We start from the raw sequence: 17,516 nt of genomic DNA on the forward strand, positions 1-17,516 counted from the left end.
AGTAGTGATCCATGTCACTTTTTCTGTTTGCATTTATATTTGTTGGATTGGAGACTTTTCTATTGGTTGGATAAACACCATATGGATCACAATTGTTCTTTTGTGTTTAACTATTTTTTTTTTGAACATGAAATTTCAATTTGCTAAATGGCTTAAATTTATAATTTTTACATATCGATATATAAATAGCTCGGTAAATTATTATAGTAGATCGATTTGTTTTCCATACAAATGAATTAGAGTTAGTAACTTTATTGCACAACAAGTAACATCGAGTGAGATCTCTTAAGTGGACGAATTCATTATATCTTGAACACTTTCGGGGATTAAGTAAAACCGTACACAATCTGATGTTAGATAAAGTAATGTGAACCTCTAAGCATTCAATAAAATTGATTAAGATAAAAGGAAATACAAATCACTAATCAAATGATAGTTTTTGATAAACTTCGAGCATTAAAGATGGCCCGTTTGAGATATAGAAAGAAATTCGAAATCCCTGATTACAAAGTAACTTACTTCATTTGAACAATAAGCGTCAAATCAATTTTGATGAGATATAGCAAAGTCTGAAATCATGAATTAAATGAACACGGATAGAACTCTAAGCACCAAATGAGATCGGGTGACATCATCATGAGAGACTGAAATCGGACAATGAATATCCCGTCGGACCCATAATTTAAAGTTGTGCCTTATAAGTTGCTTTGTACCCCAGGATTCGTAGATGTACGGTTAACCGCGGTGGAAGGTGAATGTGTCGGTGTGTCTGAACGTAGTTATGCTATTACTTTCACTAGATAATACCGAAACTCACTAATTATCCACTAGTTGAACCCAAATTAACTTAATTTCACTCCATCTATCAAAATCACCAGATCATACTCGATATCACTAGATCATTTCACTATAAATGATCATCCACCTAATACCAACTAGTTCAATCAAAATCACATACATTTATACATTACAAGAATTTGTACCATCTCATTGGATTTACTTAAATATTTGTGGTAGATAATTCCAAGAAAAAATGCATCTGGTACAATCGATTGATGAATGGTGAAATCAATCAGGTGAAATTTAGGGATATATTGTGAAATTGAAGGATAATAGGTAAAAATGATTGATATCAAGCGTTATTCAGCGGATTTAATGGGAACATGTGAAACTGGATAAAGTTTAATCTTTCGAATAGCTCGTAGGGTCTTATCTAAGTAAGCTTGGACAAAAAGGATTTTTCATTAAATTTGACAGATAATATTTTGATACCATTATTGGAGTGGATTTGGAAGTTTTAGTTTAAAGTGATATTCTTTGTGGAAAGATCTTTGGTACAACTTTTTCTTGTAAACCATCAAATGAAATTGCGAAATAGATATATAAATCATCATTTTACAATACTACTAAAAGTTAAATTAAAATTAATACAAACTAAAAATATACAGTAGACGGACACATGATATCAAGTTAGCATCAGAGACTCCATATTTCTTTTATCTGTCTTTTATTTCCACATACGTGTTCTATTATGTATTTTAATGATGTATATGAAATATTTTAATATCAATGAAAACGAGAGAATTAGCTCTTTCTTAAAAAAATAATAATAGAAAAAAAAAAGTGTAACAATTATTCAGTGAAGATACAATTGTTTTCTTGAAAAGATTGAAGAACCGCCTAGCCCGTCATAATGCAAATGTTAAAATTGACAGTTTTTTATTTCATTGAATAGGTCTTGCTATTCAAAAGGATGTCGGAGCGCAGCTTGCTACTAGGCTCCCAACGATGGCTTTGCAAGAACCTCTCCTTATTATCAATTAAATAATAATTTACATTCAAAAAAAAAAAAAAAATTCAGTTAGCAGCTATTTACTTCGTACTTGCTTGGCTGTCGGAATAACCTGAGATGAACGGTTTAGATCATGGATGAAAAAGTCAAATCACCGTGACCTCAAGTGGAAGATTTTTATTTCTCAAACATCAAAAAGTTGATGCTTTAAGTTGCATCGAAACTTCAAAAGGATATGATAAGTACATTTTTTTTCCATTTATGTTGCATGTTTCCTTTGTATCCAAATTGCAGTATTCACATCTCCAGGCTCCCCTTTCTAGTCACTGCAAAATTAGAATTTCTGGTAACAATCTATTATTTTTCTTAATGAATGTTCTCGTGGTAAAATTTCTAATTTAAGACATAGATTATTCTTATAAAAGATCGTAACTGTTCTCTTTGCAACATTCCATCCAGATGATTGAATTTCTTCCCTTTCCCTCTTTCTCTTGCAGGTGTTTATTTATAAGCTACACAGAGATGCAGAGAAAATTGTGCTCAGATGGGGAAGACTTGGAAAGGGGATGGTTTGGTGGTTAATCGTCTTCGGAGATCCAACAGTGGTGTTGAAGATATGTTCCATGTTTTTATTTAATTAACTATCTTTATGCATTTTCTCTGGAAATGTAATAACAATAATTTTTCATTAATAAATAAAGAGTATCTGAGAATTTTTGAGTAAACAGATTCACTGGTATCAGTGATTACCATAGATTCTACTTTGCTACACTTGATACCAATTTGCGACCAATGGGATCTTAAAGTCTTGTCATACGGCCGAAAGACACCAATAACAGTCACAGTTTGCTAGTTTTCATATGTCCAAAATGTAACCTACAGCTACAATGTAAAACATTTGATGCGTCTTTATGAAGCTTTTGGTCATGTCGCTTTTGATTCCGTGTGACTGTAGCTTATGAATTAGCCATGTTAAATTATTTTTTTGCGTGTCTGAATGATAGGGATGACCATGGTTCTATAGATTTAGTGTAGCTATAAGTCATGAATTAGCCATGCTGAAACTCTTTTTGCATGTCTAAATAATAGATGTAGCCATGGTTAAATAAATCCATGTGGCTTTAGGATAAACAATGGCCACATCGAAATCATATATCATATGTTAAGAAAGTATATTGCCATGTTGTTACAATTTGAATGTGACTGTAGGTCAAGAATTAGCCATGATAAAATGACTTTTTCATGTCTGATTGTCAGCAAAGGTCATGGTTCAAATAAATCCATGTAGCGTTAAAGTAAGTAATAGCCACATCAAACATAAATTGTGTGGCTATAAGGAACTTATGGCCATGGTTGTAGAAAAAATGCTTAACTACTTAAAAAAATCAGGGTACCATATAGACAAGGTTACATGGATATGGCCATGGTAAATCATGTGCAATAGTCACTCAAAGTTTATGTAGACATAAAGGTACCCTTTTGTCATGGAACCTGATGCCACATTTTTGGAGTGAAAAAAATTCATGGCCAAAAGCCTATGGACGCGGTGATTAAGTGTGGCCTACGTGAAGATTTGCACTAGTGATTTCCAAGGTTTTTAATCATACCAACATATCTCTTATCCCAAAAGTCCCTCTTGCTGAATTGGTAACCCAGTATAGGCCTATTGGCCTATGTAATTTTATTTATAAAATTCTTTCAAAAACTCTGGCTTATAGACTGAAACCTTTTATGAACAATATTATTTCCCAAAACCAAAGTGCTTTTATCCCTAAGAGGAGTATCTCTGATAACATTTTGCTTGCTAATGAGGACATATATGCTGTCAATCATAATGATAAAGTTGAGGGCATAGCTTCCATCAAACTTGACATGTCTAAGGCCTATGATAAGCTTGAGTGGGATTTTCTTGAGAAAGTCTTAACTAAAATGGGTATGTCTAATCATTGGGTTAAACTGATAAACCAGTGTGTCTCCACTGTGTTTTATTCTGTCCTTTTTAATGGTATCCTTACGGATTTCTTCCAACCTGAAAGAGGTCTAAGACAGGGAGACCCTTTATCTTCTTATCTTTACATCATTTGTTCTGAAGCCCTATCTTATTACATTGATAGCCTCCAAAAAAAGGGTACTTTAGAAGGTATAAGAGTCTGTAAAGAGGCTCTTGAAATGACCCATCTTCTGTTTACTGATGATTCTCTCTTGTTTTCAAAAGCTACTGAAAAACTTTCATGTCATAAAAGACTATCTTCAAAAATATTGTCTTGCTTCTGGGCAAGGAATCAATTTTGAAAAATCTGGTATTTTGTTTAGTAGGAAGATTCCTGAACATAGGAAAGCCATTGTGGTAATTGAATTATTGTCCCTACTTTTGATGGTCTATCAAATATCCTTATCACATAATAATTATGTCCCTCTTTATAATTAAACCCATCAGGGGCCCATCAACAATTTAGGGACTTAAAATATACCCCAACCTTTATACCTTATTGACTTGTGCTTCTTCTTATATTCTTTATTTCTCATCCAGAGAAAAACGATCGAGCTCACCACCATCTTCATCTTCGTTTCCACCACCATATTCATCTCCGTCGCCACCATAACGAACGCAACCAACACCAGCACCATAATCATCTCAATCGTCATCATCACCATCTTTAACCTTAAATCTTAATCGTCATCATCACCAGATCGAGAAACTAATTGAGAAATAAATTGAGAAACGATTTGGTGGTTCGATTTGATTAAGAAAAGGGGATCTGAGATCTGCTACTATAAAATTGATTTGGAGATGGTTTTGGTGTGTGAATCAATAGGATATGTTGGAGATAATGAACATGTTGTTGCTGAGAAGTAATGGGTGTGTTCGAATCTGAAGCTGTTGATGCTTTTAATAGATTGTGATTAAAATGAATAGATGAATGTGTAGGAATTACAGTGAATATATATAGAATTATGAAGAGAGAAGTAATGATGATAATGGTAGCGGCGGTGGTGGTTCTGGTGGCGACGGTGGTGGTGGTTCGAATTGGTGTTGAAGCTTCATAGAAAACAGTGACGGTTGCTGCTATGGATTATAAATGGTGGTTGATGGTTTTGTTGGTGGATCTGAAACTACATCTGGTGAAATGGTAGCATTTTTCCATCAGCATGGATAAATATCCATTGTTGATCCAACTAAAAGGGATAAACTTATATTGTTGATCCAACTGCAATGGATAAACTTCTACTGTTGATCCAACTGAAATGTATCAATTTCAGCTTTACGCGACTTATTGTTGATCCATCATCATGGATAAACATCCACTGTTGATCCAACTGAAATGGATACACATCCATTGTTGATCCAACCGAAATGGATAAACTACTGTTGTTGATACAAAATTATCTGAACCGACGGTGGCGGCCGCGACAGTGGCGGTGGTAGCTGCTATGGATTATTAATGGTGGTTGATGGTTTTGTTGGTGGATCTGAAACTGCAGCTGATGAAATGGTAGCATTTTTCGATCAGCATGGATAAACATCCATTGTTGATACAACTAAAATAAATAAACTTATACTGTTGATCCAACTGCAATGGATAAACTTTTACTGTTGATCCAACTGAAATGTATCAATTTCAGTTTTACGCCACTTAAACTTGATCCATCATCATGGATAAACATCCACTGTTGATCCAACTGAAATGGATCAACTACTGTTGTTGATACAAAATTATATGAACCAGTGGTGGTGGTGGCGGCGGCGACGGCGACGGCGGCGGACTAGTGGTGGTGGCGGGGAAGGAGTAGTGGTGGTGGAGGACTGTTGGTGGTGTAATCATGGTGGTGGAATATTGGTGGTGGTGCCGGTTGGTAGGTGGTGGTTGTTGAACGGTAATGGTGGAATGGTAGTTGAATATTGGTGGTGGTGGTGCTAGTGGTAGAGGAAGAAATTTGTTCCATTTTGAAATAAAGAAAAATATTATATGGGTGAGGGTATTAAGGTAATGTAATGTTAAATGGATAAGGTTATAAAAAAAAGTAGGGACATATTTATTGTTGAATAAGGATATATTTATTGGGTGTCAAAAGTAGGGACATATAATTAATATACCCAAAGCCATTTTGGCTAATATTTTAGATATCCAAAGCAGGGATTTAGGAGAAAAATATCTTGGAACACCTACTGTTTTCCAAGCTTCAAAAATCCAGACACATATGGGTATTCTCCAAGCCATTGATGCTAGGATATCTATTTGGCTTCACAAGCTCTTATCCCAAGCTGCTAGGACTACTCTGATCAAGCACATTGGTCAAGTATCCCTATTTTTCAAATGGGAGCCTTTCTTATCCCTAAACACCTTTGTAAACAGATGGACTTTCACCTCTGTAAATTCTGGTGGGGTGAAACTTTAGATCCCAAGGATAGAAAGTCGCATCTTCTAGGCTGGGACATTTTATGTTCCCCTAAAGCTAAAGGAGGTTTGGGGTTCAGGAAGGCTGAGTTAAACAACCTAGAAATGCTTGCTAGGAATGCCTAGAGAATCCTGGAAAATACTACTGTCTTCTGGCCACTGTTCTTAAGGCCAAATATTTTCCCAGAACTGATTTTTTTAATGCTTAGTATACTGCTAAGTGTTCTTGGACTTGGAAGTGCCTGCATGCTATTAAGGAGCTTATAAAACCTTTTATTTCTTGGATTTTTAGGGATGGTCAATTTATTGATCCATGGTGTGATAAATGGATTCCCTCTCAGGGTTCTGCCACACCCAACCATCTTGTTCCTCCTGATCCTAGTATTAAAGTTTCTTATTTCATTGATTCTCAATCCAGAAGTTAGGACGTGTCTAGACTAAACACCCATTTTAATAATGCTTCTGTTCAGAAGATTATCTCCATTCCCTTAAGCCAGCTTTGCACTCCTGATAGGAGGGCTTGGGATCTTTCAAAGAATGGCAAATTTTCATTTAAATCTGCCTACTTGGGGCTCAGAGGCCTTAGTCCTTCCCCTTGTAAATATCTTTGGAAGTGCATTTGAAAAGTTAAAGTGCCTTACAGAATTCAGGTATTTTTATGGAGAGCAGCTAGAAATGCCTTGCCCTATAGAACCATTCTCCATACTAGAATGCCTATGCATAGTGTGGATTGTCCTAGGTGTTCTGATCCTCAGGAAACTATTATGCATGCTTTGGTCACTTGCCCCTTTGCTATTAGAGTTTGGTTCATTTCTGATTTCAACATCAATACTCAATTTTTTCAGAATAAATCTTTTTTAGATTGGCTTCTTTTCTGGTTAACTGACCATCAGTCTAAATTGTCTAAAGATAATCAATGTCTCTTTGTGGCTATCTTATGGTCTCTCTGGACCAGTAGAAACAACTTCATTTTCCAAGGAAGTAGAGAAAACTTCACTGCTGTCTTAGCTAGAGCTAGAGCTATGCTCCTCACCAGGAATTCTAGAAATCCTAGTTTGACTACTCCCTCCACCATACATGTCAGTATTAGTGATAAATGGATGCCTCCTTCTTTTGGTTGGATTAAATGCAATATTGATGGTGCCTTTGATGATATCTCTGGAGTTAATGGTGCAGGGTATGTGATGCGTGATTTCTCAAGAAAAGCAACCTTTTGTGCCTCCTTAGTCTTTGATGTTCAGTCTGCTGAAGAAGCTGAAGCAAGGGCCATCTGGGCAGTTCTGAAGAAAGCTGTGGAACAACATCTCTCTCACATCATTGTAGAAAGTGATGCAAAAGCTCTCATCGATCAATTTTCATCTGGGAATTTCGATGGAGACTCTAGGACGGATGCTATCTTTAAAGACATTCTCTTTTTTTCTTCCAAATTATCTGCTTGTATCTTTAGTTTTCAGCCTAGAAGTTGTAATTCTGTAGCTCATGAGCTTGCTCAATGGGAAAAACAAAACAATTCTTCCATGTACTGGTCTAAACCCCCTGTTTGGATCTTTCCAACAGTTGAGGAAGACCATTAGCCTTTTTGAAGACCTTTGCTTATTAAAAAAAAAAGGAACTATGCGCACCCTGTGCCATCTAGCCTAGCTACATAAGTTGTAGTAGACTAGTAGCATCGTGTCAACAGGCAACTTCTAGGAAGTTTCCTCACAAGTTATTTCTCTCTGCAGTATAAACAGGAGGGGTGATAAGCATTTCTTCACTTAAGAACTATCACATGCCAAATTTTCATCTCATCTATATCAATAATGTTTCAGTGTAGTGGATGGTCTTTAAATTCTTCTACTATTTCTCATGATTCAACAACTGGTAATAGCAGTAGTTCTGATGATTTATTCATTTTAACCAACAAATCACCATCTGTCTCAACAGAGCGAGAAGAAGAAAATAAAATATCTGACAATTCAATAGCACAATGATTTTTCCTCTCAAAACAATAGTCTATTGTCAACAAAGATAAGCAGCATTTTCTTAGTTTTTTGGTTCTAGATTAAGTGATCATGATCCCCTCTCTTTTTTCTTAAAGCTCAGATTAACAGATTCATGGTTTAACTGGAATAGTAGATTTTCAAGTGTGAGCTAAACTTCAGATTCTGGCTTGGTGAGAAATTAAAGTGGGTATTACTTAGTTCACTTGTTGAGGTTTGAGAACTGAGAGTTGATTTTATTTTTATCTTGACATTTTTTTTTCAAAATTTGAAAAATTACATGTAAAAAACTTGAGATATGTCTATGTTATCTGCTTATTGTTTTTGACATTTGCTTATATTACTTGAATGTAAGATTCTTAGAACTAAGTTCCATCAATACCAACAGAAGATGACTAATATTCAATTTTGCAGTGGAATACCGCCAACTAGGTTTCAAGTTGTCTTTGCTTAGACTTAAAATTCCGATAATCTAATAGTATGGATGGATGCACCAAAAGGGATGTGGACTGCAATTTGATGACTACTAATTTTTTTTTTTTTTGCACATTTCATTGTTCTTTTACTTCTAATTGTTGTATCTACCACATTACATTTTGGTGCAATGAGAAACTGTGTAGTTCTTTAAGTGGGAACATACTTGCCAGGACGTAAGTTTTCTTTTTCCTTTTTTTTTCTTTCTCGTCCTGACATGCATGCATGTTATCTCTTCTTCCTTCGAGGCATGCTCTTTTCTTCCTGCCAAGAAGTGTTATCTTGGTTAAGCCCTGTAAACATGTTAGTAAAGAAGATGTCTTTGCTTCCTTTGTAATATATATATATATATATACTCCCTCCGTTACTTTTTAATAGATCAGTTTCTATAAATAAATATTTTACTTCACTTCTTCTATTGACAAGTGTCTAGAGGACCACTTTCAATAATTAGTTTTCTTAATTTCCTTAATTTTTTCAAAAAAAGAAACTGGCCTATTAAAAAGCAACTGAGGGAGTACAATACAACACTTAAGCTTTTATACTTACGAACCTTAAGTTTGAGCGGAAGCAAAGCTCAAAATCCCAACAAACTTAATTTATACGGTTAAATTCTCAAATAACTCCCGTTTTATCACACACTGTCTTCCGTTAGGTGATTGTCTTATCTTCACCCGAGACATTATGTTAGAAAACTAATCAAAGCTCTTAACATTTTCACAAAAAATTCGGGACAAATGATAAACTATGTTAAGTCTGGAATCTTTCTTATTAAAAATGTGGAAAACTAACCATAAAAAAATAATGTGGAAAACTGAAAAGCTATGAATATTCGTGAGCATTCTGGGAATTGGAAGAATGAAATTGATGGAAAAGTATTGGGGCATCCGTTGTTTCCTCCCAATTTAAAAATCGAACGTTTCGAACACCTGGGAAATCAAATAAAGAGTCTCTTATCAAGTTGGAGGAGCAAATTGTTAACTCAAATCACTACAAGAAAAACTGGATTGAGCGACCACGCAGATTTAGTTGCCAAAGCCCATATTAAGACGCTCTAACCCTTAGAGCGATTAAAAGTGGCACTTGCTCTGGAGTTGCAAAAGGTGGGATTTGTAAAAGTCTTGAGCAGCTAGGCACTCGCTCTAGGTATCAACCAATTATCATAAAGCGACTTTTTTGGTCATTGCTCCAAAACTAGACCAACCACCCTACAGCAAGTGAAATAGCCAACGCTTTAAAGCTAGACCAACCACTTGGAGCCAGTAAAATAACCAATGCTTTAAGGCTAGACCAACCACTTTGAGCAAGTAAAATATCCATTGCTTCATCGCTAGATCATCCAACCTGGAGCAAGTAAAACACCCATTGCTTTTAAGCTCGACCGATGATCCTAGAGCAAGTAAAATACTAGTTCATAGATACATAGAACAACTGGCGTGCAATTGGTTGCTCAAGTTTTTAAGCTACCAAATTTTTGTGCTCGCTCCACCGATTCTGCATTAACTGTTCTGGTGTCTGATTTAGATAATCCATCTTTAGTGTTTTGATTTAGATAATCCCACAATGTCATTAAATGAAATTAATAATGAACAAATTATGAACCAAATTAAAAATAGAAATAATTTTATTATACCACATAATTCAATCTACATCATTTCTTAAAAGAGTAACATTCCTTACAAAAAAAAAAGAACAAAAATACATTCTAATCTCTCTCCACAATTTTAGAAACAAAAGCTGAAGAACACTACTTCAAATTTGAAACACCCATTGAAGTTCTTTGACTCTCAATGGACAGGCTGCAAAATACTTATAGATTCATGCTGCTGTGACCTTCTATCACCAATCTGTTTTTTAGCTCTGATTTTGAGACCAAATAGAGCACTCATTCAAGATCAAGTCCATCCCGTCAAACAAATAATAAACTGGGTCCTGCATATGTAGGCTAAACTGGACATACAACACCAAGAACTGAATCAAAAGACCAAATAATAAAAACTGTTAATTTGGTACTTTTTCTAAACATACCCTTCAAGATTAGATCCATTTGCAGTAAATCTCACCTGATTTATTCATTCCAACAAATAAATCTAGGAAAAGAATCAGATTCATTTGGAGAAAAAGATAGAGATTTAAGAACTTGAATATGCATGAATATGGTTGTGCAAATTGATCTTAAACCATATTCATACTGCTGGTACAAATTCTTTTCAGAAGAAAATAACTCTATCAAATCTGAAACTCTCAAATTAACAAAATAAAATAAAATCAATTCAGCATAACCGATTAAATAATTCAAAGAAACATTGGCAGCAAATCTATTAGCTTACACATTTAACAAAATAATGAAAAACGAAATCAAAATAACCATAATCAAAATAGATTTAATTTAAAAATTCTAAAGAATCATAAAAATTTACTAATCACCATAAGCAAATCTATATTTTCTTTTAATTCGCGATCTATATCAAAACAAAAACAACAAAATCTATAAAAAAAATTGCCATGATTCGAGAATGTCTTGGTTTTTCGCGGTTAATTAACATGGAAATGAAAAATCCATGAACTGAAACGACCACAAATTAAATTTAGAAACCCCACATCATTTATCCATGAAATGGACCTAATGATAAATAATCATATCACACCAATTTTAACTAAATCAAAAGAAACTAGAAAACTAAAAACGGATTTCATGATTAATAGTTCTCAGACATCATAAATTGATTAGGGAGAAGAGCAAAAATTACAAACTCTAGTCCCCAATTGTGTCCTCATCGAACCTTTTGAATCACTAAGAGACTAAAATCTAACAGATGATCCAGAGAGATCTATGGACTGAGGGAGGAAAGGAAGGAGGCGCTGAAGTGGGAAGTGATGAAACGTAGGGTTAGTGTATCAATAAATAGAATGGCACTAGACGTAAAAAAGGAAACATCTGTGGTTAATAAGCAGAACTATTAGGGTTTTACCTCAATTATCCACTAAGACACAGCCAAACGAATGTTTGCTTTAGCCCCTATTTGATTGGTTAACAAAGTCATGCTGGTAACCACGTGTAATGGTGAAACAATCTAATGGTTTCTCTTGGTGTTATACCTAGTACTTCTTTTTTGTGATTTACACTTGAGTTATTTTTAGTTTTTTGATATAAAAACGTTGAAAAGGTAGATAGTATACCAGGCGTCCACGGGACATAAATCCACCTTGCCACCAAGGTCAGGTTTCGTAATGCCTAAATATTCCGATGATGAATCCGTATGACTTTTCAACTTAAGTTAATATCCGTCGGATTATACATTTTAGTTTTTTATTGGTAGGACTAATGTCATACGGATCACCATTGTTTTCAAAGTAAATTTGTGTTTTTATTCATACATGATACACTCTTTATAAATGATTTTTAATAATTCAGGATAATTTCATAATTATTAATAAATACTTTAACTTCAGAATTTCATAATTAATAAATACATAATGATATCTGTTCGAATAATTTCATAATCTTATCTTTTTTGTGATTTTTGATTTTTTGTCGGACTAATTGTCAATAATGATATTTTCCGGTCTTTAGATGGAGTGGTATGCATACTCCTTGGGTTTGAGTTCGGGAATAGAGGAAGGTTCGCATACCCCTTGAATCTGACTTTCACGAGCTGGCAGTGATACGCATGCCCCTTGAGCCTGAATTTGTGAACTAATCAGAGGTATGCATACCCGGTATGCATACTGTTGATGGTGAATTTTTTACGACGATTAAGTTCGTAAAATCGCATCGAGAATTATGTATCCCTGACCACATCAGAAACATAAGACATTTTGTCTCTAGCAACCTGGTATCCTGAGTTTGTGTATTTGATAGCTAATTCCACCGAGGAACCATAAATTATGATATTTTACCTCTCCAGTTCATCAGAGAGCTAAATCCACTGGTGAATATTGAGTCATTCCGAGTAAAATCTGAGAATGTTGAGCGAAATCGTATGACATCAGGAAATATTGAGTTAATAGGGGAAAATACGGCATGCATACCCTTTGGGTTTGAGTTCGGGAATAGGGGAAGGTACGCATACCCTTTGGATATGACTTTCACGAGCTGGCAGTGATACGCATACCCCTTGACCTTGAATTTGTGAACTAGTCAGAGGTATGTATACCCAATTCATCCGGAAAAAATCACATCAATTGTTTTCTCCAGTTATCATCAGTCTAATCTAACGTCCATACACATTAATCATTTTCATCTTTTATCCACAAATTATGCCTGATATCATTCGAATTCACTCAATTTATCATGGATTCCATGGGTTTATATGTTATCAAGTTAAACTGAATTTCCATGGATTCATTTAATTTCACTTGTTATCGGTCAATAATACCCAATATCGGTCGACCTCACTTAGTTTCTCTCAGATTTCATAGGTTTCCCCATTTTACCCCTTATCTATCAATCTTTTCGGACATCGCTCTACCTTACTCAACTTATTTTGGATTCCATGGGTTTACATAGTTATCTATTTTGTATGTGTTTAAAATTTCTGAGAATAGTCCCATGAAATCTTACCCGTAAATGGTTGGAGTCATCGTTTTTGCGAACTCTCAGACTTATAATAGTTCGCTCCTGGCCAGGTTTCGATCTGAGAGCTAGTTTCTTTCTCGAAGTTGACGAGTTTGTGTTTGTTTAAGGTTTCTAAAATTATTCCCATGGAATCTTACATCTAAATGGGTTTATTCATCATTCTTACGAAGATTCTGACTTATAGTAGTCCACTCCCGCCCAGGTTTCGAACTCGGAGCCACTTTCTTTCTCGAAGTCGCCAGAAAAGGGTTTGCCTAAGGTTTCAGAGAATATTTCGATGAAATCTTACTTGTAAATGGGTAGATTCATCGTTTTGGCGGGTCGGTTCTTATGCTGCTCTATTTCATTGGTCCTTCATTTAGAATCATTTCTAATCCATCACTCTTACTCAATGTCGGTCAGTCTCACTCAATTTCCCTCAGATTACTTTGGTTTCTCTAGTATATATTATTTTAATTGAATGTATTGTCATCGACCTTAGTCAATTTCACCCGTTATCTATCGATCACGGTCTTATCCCATATTGCTCGACTTTGCTCGATTTCTCCAGGATTCCAAGGGTTGTGTGGTTACCTATTGATCCAAACTAAACTTCAATTGGTTTCCCTTAGTTTCACTTATTTTCTGCCAACCTTGTTTTTAATTTTTTTTTAGAATCAATCTCACTTGTTGACAATCCGCCTCACTCAATTTTTCCATAATTCTATTAGTTTCTCCAATTAGCAACCATCTTAGCGGAATGTCCATCGACCTTGGTAAATTTCATTTGTGATCTATCAATTTTGTTACTATTACTCAACCTCACTCAATTTTAATTGAACTCAACTGGTTCATACGGTTATCCGTCAATTCAAGATGAATGTCCGTTAACCTCGCTAACATGTTATTCAAAAGTATTTTTTTTTTCAATAACCCTTCAACTTGGATTCTTCGTCGGCCCTTCACCGTGAAATCAGTCTCCTGGGAATTTGGACCAAAAAGGGGGAATCCTTCCGTGATGAGAATTTGTATTTAGAGAATGAACCGATAATGAAAGAAATTCTAACAAAGTATTTTCAACTTACAATAAATTATGAATTTTATCGATTTCCCCTTTTGTCATAAACTCTCTTTATTGCATTATCCACCAACATTTTGCTACTCAACTTACCTTAACTTTACTCATTTCTTGTTATTTTTCGATACTTAGTACTATAATTTAGAGATCAATTACCGATGCAAATCACACAAGATTCTTCCCACACTAGAGATACCAATTATGATCCTCATGATGCATATCTAGCCAATTGAAAACACCAAAGCTACCAGATATGATCCGCATGATATATATTTAGCCAATAGGAAACAAGGATCTTTAATCGTATGGCTATAAACGCAAAACACAAGCATGGATTCGGATTACTACCTTATCCAACGGTGCCAAAACTACAGCTCTTATGTGGCGCGAAAACATCTTAGGGTAAACGAATTGGCGGGAATGTTGGCGCTTTTTTTGGGTAGAATTTAAAATTCATGTTTGGTAAATCTAGAATTGAAACCCTGAGGCAGAAACTCTCTCCTTCTCTCTCATTTGGAACCTTTTCACAGCTTCTATCTCACCTTTCTTTCTTTCTTTCTTTCTTTCTTTCTGTGTCTCAATTTCTGTAAAAAAACTCCGATCCATCACATATCTTATGAAGTAAAACAAAAAGTAAAACTTGTTTCCGGAATTAAACCTCAAATCCGTAACATCTCTAGTTCACAGTTTGAAAGGAACTCGAATCCCTCGTTTCTCTCTCAGAAATTGAAAGGGAATGACGCGGCCGTTACAGTTTTAGGTTTGTTCTGATTTCTCTTTTTATTCCCTTGAGAAAGTTTTGATGCTATATATTGTTCAGATCCAGGGTTTTATCAGTATGGGATTTGTTTGATTTTTGGATTTCTTGAGCGGTTCATTTAACTATGGGGTTTTAATCAATTTATTACTTCGATTTTGTCCGGTTACTGTTGACAATTGATTGATTCAATTTTTTTCAGTGAAAATTGTTTCTTTTACGAAGAATTTATCAAGATTTAGTAAGCTAGATATTTCATCTGTTTACCTAAATCTCTTTGGGCGTGCTCGTTTTATTTAGTTTTTATACAGGCTTGTATCTTTCTCTATTAGATGTTTTCTTCGTTTATTTTACTTTTCTTAGATAGACTTTCATTGAATTAAGGAACAAAATTGATTTTCTTCAAAGTGGGATTTCATTCAATTGAAATGTGGGTTGAGTTTTTAGAATTGTGTGTTCATGTAATAGGGGATATTTGAGATTTTTAGAAGTGGGTAGTGATGGAGTTGAGCTTAACAAATTGGGCTTTCTGTGTATTACAAATTTGTTACTACCCAAATTAAAATCCCTGTGAATTTTAATCGTTTGGGTATTGCTTTTTCGGTTGTGATTGCTTATTCAATTGTCTTATGAATCGCTGCTTTGGGTTCTGATTAGAAGATATTTTTATTTAACAAATATGTGATTTATGTTGTTCCAGTCGGGCAGCCATGTGGGTAACAGTAGTCTGATTTGCTTTCTGTTGCAATACGAGAGAGTTTGTCAAAGTAAAGGATGATTGTGATGCCTACCATTATGCTGACAAGTGACAAGCGTTTTATGTTGTTTGAGTCATAATTGAGATATTAGAGGGTTTGTGAAAAAAAAAGGCTCATTCTTATGCTCACCATTAGGCATTATGCTTTGGTAGATTTTTTTGCTCAGTGTGTTTATTTGAAGCCTGTTTAGGTATGGGATTTTTTTGCTCAGTGTGTTCATCTCTATGCGAATCCATTGGATTCAGTTGCTGGTTCATCTTCATTTGTATGTGATAATGAAGTACCATGACTGTCAACTGTTTTTTCAGGGATCCTACCTTTACTCACTTGTTGCTAGTTGGAATCTTTTTATTATAATTGACCTTGCTCTATTTTTTTTTTACTGTACACTGCCCTCAAGCCGTTGGGAGACACAAGCCCTTGGGAGACAGGGTGCTTGTTGTAACCAAGACAGCAGAGCAGAAGACCACAGGTGGTATTCAGTCGCCTTCTACCGCTCAGACTAAGCCACAAGGAAGTGAGCTCCTTGCTATTGAGAAGGTTAAGACCGTCGGAAAGGCCCAAGTCGATGTTAGTGTGAAGGTAATGATTAACTCAGCTAAGGTTATTTATCTTCTGTGTGTCTATGGTTTTGAATTGACATTAACAATTGTAAGCTGATTTGTTGGTAGAATGGTGCTCAAATCATTTACTCCAAATATGCCGGAACTGAAGTGGACTTGAATGGAGTAAGCCATCTTTTATTGAATAACGATGGCATTGTTGGTATTCTCGAGACCGAAGATGTCAAGGATTTTAAGCCCCTGAGCGAACGCGTGTTAGTTAACGTCTGTTCCCACTTTACATAGTCAGATTCTTCATAAATCTAGAGAAATTTAAGGTGTCGATATAAGTAAAGAATGGCTTGGGAGAGTAATAAATTGGAAAAACAATTGCACGTAAATTTTAAAGGGGAGGGTTGGACCTTGCACTATGAGGCACCATAGTAGTATTGGGTTCATGTGAACATGGTTTCTTTAACCTAAGAAGGCAATATTTTAGATTGGGGTTGTTACTCGTTGCATTATTTTGGTTGTAGTATAATTTGTGATTACATATTTGAGTGATTGCCTATTTAATAGTGGTTCTTACACATGATCGTGTTCAGGTTGAGGAGGCCGAGAAGGAAACTGCTGGTGGGTTACTTCTAACAGAGGATAGCAAGGAGAAGCCCTCCATTGGAACGGTAAGAAAACTTCTGTTTTACGGGTTTGAGTTACACATGCATTACCTGCTAGGTTCATCTCTGTCAATATCCATGTAAGTCCTACCTTTGAGCTGTGTACAAATGTCCATTTAGAGTGCTTCAGAGTATACAATTGAATTGTACAAATTCTTATATAGGTATATCAGTTTGTCCTTTCTTTGTACATGTACTATGTAAGCTGATGTGACCTGTGCCATTCGAAGCAATAGCCATGATAATTTTACACCTATCTTGACATTTACTTAGGCAATTCCCCTCTATGGTTTTTTTTATCATAGTTTGTCCATCATGAGTAGTCACTGTTTTCTTATAATTCTGAAGATAACAGGTCCTTCATTTCAGAGTTTACAAACACGAATGCAACACCTGAAAAACAAATCAAGCCATCAAAGAAGTAAGTCATGCATATCTCTTTTAACCTTGCATGATGATTGTTTGGTTAGTTATTCAGGAATATCAATTTGGTGACTAACG

The 17,516-nt window shown here is 35.2% G+C and overlaps 2 protein-coding genes across 2 annotated transcripts; both read left to right on the forward strand.

The window, feature by feature from the left end:
- Nucleotides 1-6,726: 6,726 nt before the first annotated feature.
- On the forward strand, nt 6,727-7,763 carry LOC113341562. Its single transcript, XM_026586390.1, has 2 exons — nt 6,727-6,839; nt 6,929-7,763. Exons 1-2 carry the CDS (start codon nt 6,727-6,729, stop codon nt 7,761-7,763), a joined length of 948 nt encoding a protein of 315 aa, XP_026442175.1.
- A 6,848-nt stretch (nt 7,764-14,611) lies between these two features.
- Nucleotides 14,612-17,224, forward strand: LOC113341564 (20 kDa chaperonin, chloroplastic-like). The gene is made up of 6 exons (XM_026586391.1): nt 14,612-14,640; nt 14,773-15,041; nt 16,197-16,378; nt 16,468-16,623; nt 16,944-17,021; nt 17,180-17,224. Exons 1-6 carry the CDS (start codon nt 14,612-14,614, stop codon nt 17,222-17,224), a joined length of 759 nt encoding a protein of 252 aa, XP_026442176.1.
- The last annotated feature ends 292 nt before the right edge of the window (nt 17,225-17,516 follow it).

This window comes from Papaver somniferum, unplaced genomic scaffold (assembly GCF_003573695.1).
Source record: "Papaver somniferum cultivar HN1 unplaced genomic scaffold, ASM357369v1 unplaced-scaffold_3, whole genome shotgun sequence".
Lineage (NCBI taxonomy): Eukaryota > Viridiplantae > Streptophyta > Magnoliopsida > Ranunculales > Papaveraceae > Papaver > Papaver somniferum.

Coding starts and splice junctions, on each gene's coding strand:
- LOC113341562 (XM_026586390.1), top strand. CDS start 6,727: ATGGCAAATTTTCATTTAAATCTGCCTACTTGGGGCTCAGAGGCCTTA. Junction 6,840..6,928: donor AAGTGCCTTACAGAATTCAG/GTATTTTTATGG, acceptor GGATTGTCCTAG/GTGTTCTGATCCTCAGGAAA.
- LOC113341564 (XM_026586391.1), top strand. CDS start 14,612: ATGGATTCGGATTACTACCTTATCCAACG. Junction 16,379..16,467: donor AAGTCGATGTTAGTGTGAAG/GTAATGATTAAC, acceptor ATTTGTTGGTAG/AATGGTGCTCAAATCATTTA. Junction 17,022..17,179: donor AGAAGCCCTCCATTGGAACG/GTAAGAAAACTT, acceptor ATTCTTATATAG/GTATATCAGTTTGTCCTTTC.